This window comes from Carya illinoinensis, chromosome 16 (genome assembly GCF_018687715.1).
Source record: "Carya illinoinensis cultivar Pawnee chromosome 16, C.illinoinensisPawnee_v1, whole genome shotgun sequence".
Taxonomy (NCBI): Eukaryota; Viridiplantae; Streptophyta; class Magnoliopsida; order Fagales; family Juglandaceae; genus Carya; species Carya illinoinensis.
Genome location: NC_056767.1, coordinates 26,223,251 through 26,232,301, shown reverse-complemented (window position 1 = coordinate 26,232,301; position 9,051 = coordinate 26,223,251). Strand labels below are relative to the sequence as shown.

Genomic DNA, 9,051 nt, shown 5'->3' with positions numbered 1-9,051 from the left:
TTCACCCAAACATTTGTGTTGGATTGATGAATTGGTTAGAGTTGTGTTGTTTAAACGAACAAGCAAAAAGGAATACTATCCATTTCGTGTCCTTTTCCATCGAAATCTACCCGAAATATATTGCAGATTCTTCCCCATGTCAGGGTTTTATTATTATTTTTTAGTATTATTACCGTTAATGGATTACTTGGCCAAACAGAACATTAGAACCCATCATGCAATATCCCAAGTTTAGGTTGTGTCACAGTTTTTAGCCATATAATCATTTATATGGGAAAGTTGTAATCATTTATATGACAATATTTAATTTATAAATTATGCCATGTAATCATATCCACGTCTATTTGCATTCAATATTTGAACGTAGTATCATCTTTTGGAATGCTTTTGAAACCATTCGATTTGATATATGCGGTTGGAATAACAGATTCTGTTCACAACTTTTGGAACGAGATTTAGGGACAAAACACACGTGGGTTTGGAAAAGTTCTTAATAGAAAATAACCAAAATCACTTTATTAAGATATTAGCAAACACAAGACAAACACGTTATAACTATAGATCGCTTTCTCTTACTGGCACAACAGATTCACTCTCATTATTTTAGTTGTCACGCTCATGCTGACCACTCTCTTATACTTTTGACACACAAGCAGCTTCACTCTACTTGAATATTGAAATGACAGTACATATAGTTTGTATGAGAGTGAGAATCAACAAGATAATAGCACCAACGGTAGCAGCACCCATCCAAGGCGTGCGAAAATAATCCTTTTTCAAGCTACTCTTCAGAATTACATACCAATGTTTTCTACGGAAATCCACCAATTGTGTACAGAGATCATAATAATCATTATTGACATCCCTCAATGAGATACCTGTGCAAAAACTGCCGGCTAAAGTGGGTATAATGTTGGCGCCCCGTCTTGGCTTGTTAATGATTTCCTTATCAACAAGTAAATCCACATCTTTGCCTGTATTGATAAGGAAATCTAACATGATAAAATAATCAGTAACATATCTTTCAAGTGGATAGTGACATTGCTCCAAGGCTATGAGGTTCCGAGCATCAATCTCCGCTTCCCTGTCTAATTTAAATGTTGGGATTTCCAGCACTCTCTCGTTAAATTTTAAGCCAACTATGGTTCTGCTTGAAGTTGGCTTGAACTTCAATCCTGCCTCAGCCAGCTGGGAGGCACAGTACATTTTGTCAACTGTTTTAAAACTTCTTTTTGGGAGACTTTGGCGAGGAATCAAGTAAGTGCATTACTTCTTCTGAATCTATCCCATCATCACGTATCTTTTGAACGTTCAGTGCCCCAAAGTAGCTTTTAAAGGTAAGGTCGAGGAAGCTGGATGGGTATGTTGAAGGAGACCTGAGTGTAAGCAGCTCATATAATTTCTCGATTATAAAGAAAGGCAGTTGATTCTCAAGTAATATCAAGTCTACTGCAATCTGTCGCATCCGCCATGGCTTTAATTCCATGATCAACTCGTTGGCTAGCTCAGTGTGTGACCAAAGTCTGCAGAAATACTCAATAATGAAGCTCGCATCCACCAGGATAATTTGCTTCAAAGTATCAGGATCAAATGGAATGGCCTCTGCATAACATTCACGTACGCTTTCTTCCGAATCTTGTATAATGCTTGCTAACTTCTCCTTGTTTATATTGGTTCGTTCCATGAAGCTCCAGAAAAGTCTCAGTTTATAATTTTCCATGTATTTCAATTTTAGCGAGCCGTGGTGAAGGGGCCCTATTGAAATAACCTGAGGGGTGTAAGCTTCTTTGTTCAATTCCCGAAGAGAATCAGGGACCCTGTAAATAGTTGGAGATGATGGGCGATTAAGCGTTGTTGATGTTTCAGCATGGTTGATTTTCTCTACTAACCATTTCGGCGCCCGATACTCGTTTTCTGTTGCAGCATTAATTATTTCTTCTGGTGTGTTCATCATAGCTGTTGATTCGTCGGCCATCTATCAAGGTTTCTTTCTTTCTTTCTTTTTTTCCTAATTTTCCTGACAAGAAAAACATGAGGAGCCACCACCTTCAAATTAAATTGGAAGGAAACGTAGTCCCATGACTATGCAATTAAATCTCACATTCAATTTTATAACTTAAAAAAGCCAAGAAACTATTATATAACATGAATTACAATTGTAGCTAGCTTAAAAAATTATATATGAACGATGTACACCCATCAATTTTTAATGAGAGACTGGTCATATTATTAACCTATATGAGCAAAATTGTCAAAAGTTAAAAAGGAAAACATGCAACTAAAACATACAGTAAAAGTTTTACTTCCGAGCCTTGGCCCCCCTCTCCCTTTGGCTTTGTCCCTGACTAAATTACAAGAAGGAAAAAAGCCTAATCTTGGTGAAATTCCAGATAAAAATACAATGTTAATTAGAATTTAATGCCATTTACTTGAAACAACAAAAGGTAATTAATATAATCTCCATGAACCATATATATATATATATCCACCTTTTATCACAAGTAGTTATAAAGTTTATGTTAAAAATTGTAAAAAATGATCTATGCATGATGCCTATATATATCACTACGCGCAAAGGGAAGGGAATATCGGATCACCTAGTAATAAAGGAGTACTATACTACTACTCTAAAGCACGCTTGATTTTCCCTTTCAATCTTGTACACGGATCATTATTTTTTTTCTGTTTAAACATTCTTGTTACTTCATATTTTTTCAAAGAAAAAAAAATTATATAAATATTAACAGTCACGTGCATGCATGTGCCTCCTCATTGGGGTGGGGTAGCTTTGAATCCTTGATGATTTTATAAAATCAAATTAAAATTTATATTATACTCCTAATATATATATATATATATATATATACACACACATAAATAATCTCATCTACCCTTCTTTATCCGTTTCTCTTGTTCCGGTAACCTACCCATCATCCTTTGAGTGGCTCTGCAGCCCACATAAGATGCCGACAGTGTAAAAAATATATATATATTTTTAACTTTTTATGTATTTTTTTAATATTTTTAAATATTTTATTAAAAAAAATTCACAATATCATTTAAAAAAATATTTCCTTAATCACTAAATAAATAAATAAAAAACACATTTGGGATCCACCGTTTATGGGCCGGTTTAGTATTTCTGACATTGTTTTCCATCTGCCACGTAATTATATGCTAAATTTAGACAACTAATAGTATTTTTTTAATAAAAAATTTTCTAGTCTATCCAAACTTTGACTTATAAAAATAGAAAGAATTAGAGAGAGAGAATGTTGGCAACCTCCATTCTACTAGGAGTTTGGTGTTGGTTCCTCCTCAACATCTTCATGCCTTACAATATATTATACTTTCTAATAAAAAGAAAATTAGAAAAAGAAAGAAAGTGTTGTAAAATAATATTATTGTAAAATAAATTATATGATCACATTGAGCTAGCCGTCAAATGCATAGTGCATAGTGTTAGCATAGTGAGCTAGCCGTAATATGCATAGTGCATAGTGCTAGTATAGTGAGCTAGCCGTTAAATATATAATGCATAGTGCTAGCATAGTAAGCTAGTCGTAAAAAACATAGTCTCCTTTGTACTCCTATATATATCGTTGAATCCTTTAAAAAATTCATAAGTTTCATAACCTCTCTGAGTTCTATCTCTTTCTCTCTCCTTTCGAAAGTTTTATAATACGTTATCAGCATGAAAGTTCTGACGATTTTTGAAGCTAGTAGTCTTCTACTTCAAAAAATGTCAAATCTTACAAAATTGGAATTCGTTGCTCTTGACATTTCTGGAAAAAATTATTTATCTTGGATCCTTGATGCTAAGATCCATCTGGATGCGATGAACCTAGGAGATACAATTAAAGAAGGAAATCAAGGGTCCCTGTAGGACCGTGCTAAGGCAATGATTTTCCTTCGGCACAATCTTCATGAAGAATTAAAAACTGAGTATCTAACGTGAAAGATCCACTTATTTTGTGGAATGATTTAAGGGAGAGATATGAACACCATAAAATTGTAATCCTCCCAAAAGCTCGTCATGATTGGATGCACCTGAGGTTGCAAGACTTCAAGAGTGTTAGTGAGTATAACTCTGCACTCTTTAAAATTAGCTCACTATTGAAATTATGTGGTGAAAAAGTCACTGATGATGACTTATTAGAGAAGATATATACTACTTTTCATGCCTCGAATGTGCTCTTGCAGCAGCAGTATCGAGAGTGAAAGTTCAAAAAATATTCTGAACTTATATCTTGTCTTCTATTAGCTAAGCAAAATAATGAGCTTTTGTTAAGAAATCACCAGTCACGTCCTACTGGTTCTATATCATTCCCTGAAGTGAATGATACTAGATTTATATCATTTCCAGAAGCGAATGGTGCATCTTTTTAAAGAAAAAGAGGGCGTGGACGTGGTAAGAAAAACTATAGAAGTGGAGGTCCTAGAAGTGACCACACTAAAGTGGATAAAAATAGATATACACCGTACCACCAGAAGTGGTTCAACTCAGAGAAGGGCAAAGGTCCTCAAAACAAATTTTTAAAAAAAGATGAAGATGGATGTCATAGATTTGGTATGACTGGACATTGGGATCGTACCTGTCGTATAACTAAGCACTTGGTTGACTTATACCAATCTTCTATAAAAGAAAAAACAAAGAAATTTGAAACAAATTTTACTGAACCATCATATGCTTTAGATTCTATAGATGAAGAATATATTATAAGCCTTAATGTTTCTGATTTCTTTTAGGATTCTAGTGGTAGAGTTGATCATGGAAGTGTTCCTTTTTAATTAATGTATTTCCTTTATATTATTATAAAATATTTTTATATTCTGCAATGTTTTGTAGTAATGAAAGTTTTATATATTTTGTAGAATTATGAGTCTTATTGATGAACTTTCTATCTCTGAGATGAATAATAGAGATGCATGTCTGGTTGACAGTGCTACAACTCACACAATTCTTAAGGATAAAAAATATTTTCAAAATCTAACATTGAGTAAAGCCTATGTTCATACCATTTCTGGTTCATCGAATCTAATTGAAGGCTCCGGAAGAGGTTATATTGTGTTGCCTAATGGCACCAAATTTTGTATTGATGATACTCTATTTTCTTCACAATTCAGAAGAAATTTATTGAGTTTTTAAGATATACGTCGTAATGATTGTCATATTGAAACCATTAACGAAAACAAGAAAGAGCATCTTCTCATTATTAAAATAATTTCGAGCCAGAAGCTCGTATTAGAAAAACTGCTTGCCCTCTCATCTGGATTGTATTATACATAAATGAGAACAATTGAATCACATATTGTAATGCACCAGAAGTGCATTGATCCTAAAATATTTATGACTTGGCATGATCGCCTTGGACATCCGGGATCAATAATGATGAGACGAATAATTGATAATTCGTATGGGCATCCCCTAAAGAATCAGAAGATTATCTTACCCAATGAATATCTATACTCTGTATGTTCTCAAGGTAAATTGATTATCAAACCATCTATCTCAAAGGTTGTTTTTGAATCTCCATCTTTTTTTACAAAGGATTCATGGGGATATATGTGGGCCTATTCAACCATCAAGTAGACCGTTCAGATATTTTATGGTTTTAATTGATGCATCAAGTCGATGGTCACATGTTTGTCTACTTTCCACTAGAAATGTTGCATTTGCTAAACTTCTTGCACAAATAATTAAGCTACTAGCACAATTCCCTGACTATCCAATTAAAACTATTCGATTGGATAACGCAGGAGAATTTACATCTCAAACTTTTGGTAATTATTGCATGTCAATAGGAATAGATGTTGAACATCCAGTTGCCCACACACACATTCAAAATGGTTTAGCTGAATCATTGATTAAAAGGCTTCAGCTAATCGCTAGACCTTTACTCATGAAATCAAATCTTCCTATTTCTGCTTGAGGACATGCTATAATTCATGCAGCATCATTAATTCGAGTTAGGCCATCAGCATATCACAAATATTCACCATTACAGATTGCATTTGGTCAGCAACCAAATATTTCTCATCTTCGTATTTTTGGATGTACTGTATATGTTCCAATTGCACCTCCACAATGTACAAAGATGGACCCTCAACGTAGACTTGGGATATATGTTGAGTTTGATTCTCCATCTATTATCATATACCTTGAGCCTCTTATAGGGGATATGTTTAAGGCACGTTTTGAGGATTGTCATTTTGACGAATCTATTTTTCCAACATTGGGTAATGAGAAGTCGGTGCCTGAAGCATGACAGGAAATTACTTGGAAAAATAAAGCTCTTTCCCAATTTGATCCTCGTATAAAAGAATGCAATCTAGAGGTTCAAAAGATTATTCATTTGTAAAGTGTTGCAAACCAATTACCGGATGTATTTACTGACACTAACGGTGTCGTAAAATCATATATTCCTGCTGTTAATGTTTCAGCAAGGATTGCAGTCCCTGAAGGACAAGTTGCCAAAACAACAATACGCGAGTCTAAGATACGCCTGAAGCGTAGACGACCTATTGGTGCTAAGGACAAAATTCCTCGAAAGAGGAAAATACAAAATGAATTTGGTACTCCTGAAGAGTCCATACCAATACAGGCCATAAGAGTAATTGATGCTCCTAAAGAGAGTAAATCTCCTGAGAAAGAACCTCCTGAAGAGGTATTTCATGAAATGTCTTCCCTTGAAGAGGGACAGGTACCTAAAAATAACGAGATCTCGATGCATTTCATGAATACAGGAGAAATTTTAAATAGAAATAAAACTATTTTCGACAACATATTTTCATATAAAATGGCTCTTGACATTACCAGAAGTAATGAAAAAATTGAGCCAAGAACTGTCGAAAAATGTCGACGTAGAAATGACTGGCCAAAATGTAATTCAGCTATTGAAGCTGAATTAAACTCATGTCTGATCCAGCTTTTAACACAATTAGTAATGTTCATTTTTAAAAATAAAATAAAATTATATAAATGATCTGTGTATATATCACTGCTAAGGAAGGGAATATCGGATCACCTGATAATAATGAAATGCTTTGATCGAGCTTTGTGTGCCACTGATGAACAAGATTAGGTGGCTGGTGATCACCCTTAAATTAAGAAACTTAGCAGCAACGGGTACGCGGGGGCTGAGTGTATAATTAAACTTATAAGCAATGAAATGCTTATCTGTAGTGGACGTGCTGCTCTCAAGCATTACAGCGATAGCTATATATAGAGAAATGAAAAATTTTTCTTATCATCCTTACACTTCACACATCATATTTATTTTAATTTTTTTTCTTTTTTTTTTTTTTTATAATAAATAAGTAATGTGTAGATGATAAATAGAATAATTTAATTAGTTTAATAAGAATAAAATAAAATAAAAAATAAAAAAAATAAAAAAATATTATTTTAATATATAAAATGTGTGGTGTGGGATGATGTGTAGCATTTCCCGTGAGAAATATATCATAAAGCCACATGATTATGCTGTCTCTATCTCTCTCTCTTGTTTGAGTGTTCAAATATTACTATTTGAGTTGGAACATTTTTAAAATTAAATTAATACAAACTTGGACCCATTCCCCATTATTCAATATTACTAACTTGCCCAAAGTCCCTCAAATAATTTAAGTCCAGTTGTTAAAATTAAATATTTAATCACTTTCCCTTCTACATATTCTGTACTAATTAATACCCATTCACCTACCAACCCTAGATTGAAAAAATTTTGGGAGTCATGCATTTCTTTCTACATTCTTGGTTTAGAAAGATATATTTATGAAATTCGTTCTAAAATGTTTGATGCTTCAATTCAATAGGACCAAAAGTACTCTCCCTACCCAAATTATTATTCCTCTTTTTTTTTTTTTTTTTTTTTTTTTTTTTTTTTTTTTTTTTCAGATTCACAATTCTTTGTGAAAGTACGTAGTTAACACCATCATGTACATACTTCATGTTTCAATAATATTAGGTAGTGTTAATTTCCTAGCTAGTTTGTCGAAGTTCATAGTTCTTTAATCTTGAAAAATCAATGTCAAGGTGATCAAGTTGATATCAGTTGCTTGTTTTTTTAATTGCTTAAAAATTAGAAAAATGGCTGCAATGGCCGCCACAAATAACATATAGTTATTTTGAACATGACTGCAGGTTCACACTTGCATTAAATTTAAGTTATTGACATCGCGTGTCTTGGTCTATGCCTTTATTTATTCCAATGATTATTTAAGTGGTGATGATGACACCTAACCTCATTTTTCACTTTGAGCTACTTCTTAATTAAAAAAATTCTATTAATAAGTCGGTATGAATTACGTACACACACTATATATATTATTGATCATGATATGGCAATATTTAATTTTTATAAAGAAGTTAAAGATTTAAATTTTATAAATCAAATAGTACCACATTAATTGTAACGCTCCAATAAAAAGTCCAAACCACATATAGTCTATACTCTAAAAGGATTAGTTAAAGATACAATTGAAGCTCCATTAGAACTTTATAAAGAGCAATAACTTCTCATTCTCCAACAATGTGGAATCTCATATATTACTTACATACCCTTATTCTTATTATATAGGGTATCGCGTCAATAATGTGAACGGTATGTTGATCTACATGCATGCCCAAGTGTACATAGATTGACTATTTTTAATTATTCTTAGCGTCTGCATATATGCTGGCCTTCTCTCTCTCTCTCTCTCTCTCTCTCTCTCTCTCTTCTCTAAATCTTTGTCCTTTTTGTTAGAATTTAACAATAAATCAATTTAAAAAAAGGATGAAACATATGTAACTTTATTTTTAAGCCGAGTTGAAACATATCTACTCCTAAACAAAGACTTAAAAGTCGGGTTAAAAATCCAGAAGATGATGAAAGAGTGATGATAGCTAAAATGTTGAAACATAAGATCATCTAGTACTCCTAAACAAAGACTCCAAAGTCCGGTTCAAAATCCAAAAGATGGAGTGATAGCTAAAAAATGCGATAAATGTCATCTTCTCAATGATCATGATTATTATTATTATTATTATTATCATTTTTATGAACC

General features: G+C 33.0%; 1 protein-coding gene across 1 annotated transcript; it reads right to left on the bottom strand.

Annotated features, from left to right (window-relative positions):
- Nucleotides 1–584: 584 nt before the first annotated feature.
- LOC122298978 (UPF0481 protein At3g47200-like) lies at nt 585–2,518 on the bottom strand. The gene is made up of 2 exons (XM_043108820.1): nt 1,297–2,518; nt 585–1,214 (listed from the first exon to the last, which is right to left on the bottom strand). Exons 1-2 carry the CDS (start codon nt 1,973–1,975, stop codon nt 664–666), a joined length of 1,230 nt encoding a protein of 409 aa, XP_042964754.1. The 5' UTR covers nt 1,976–2,518; the 3' UTR covers nt 585–663.
- Nucleotides 2,519–9,051: the final 6,533 nt, after the last annotated feature.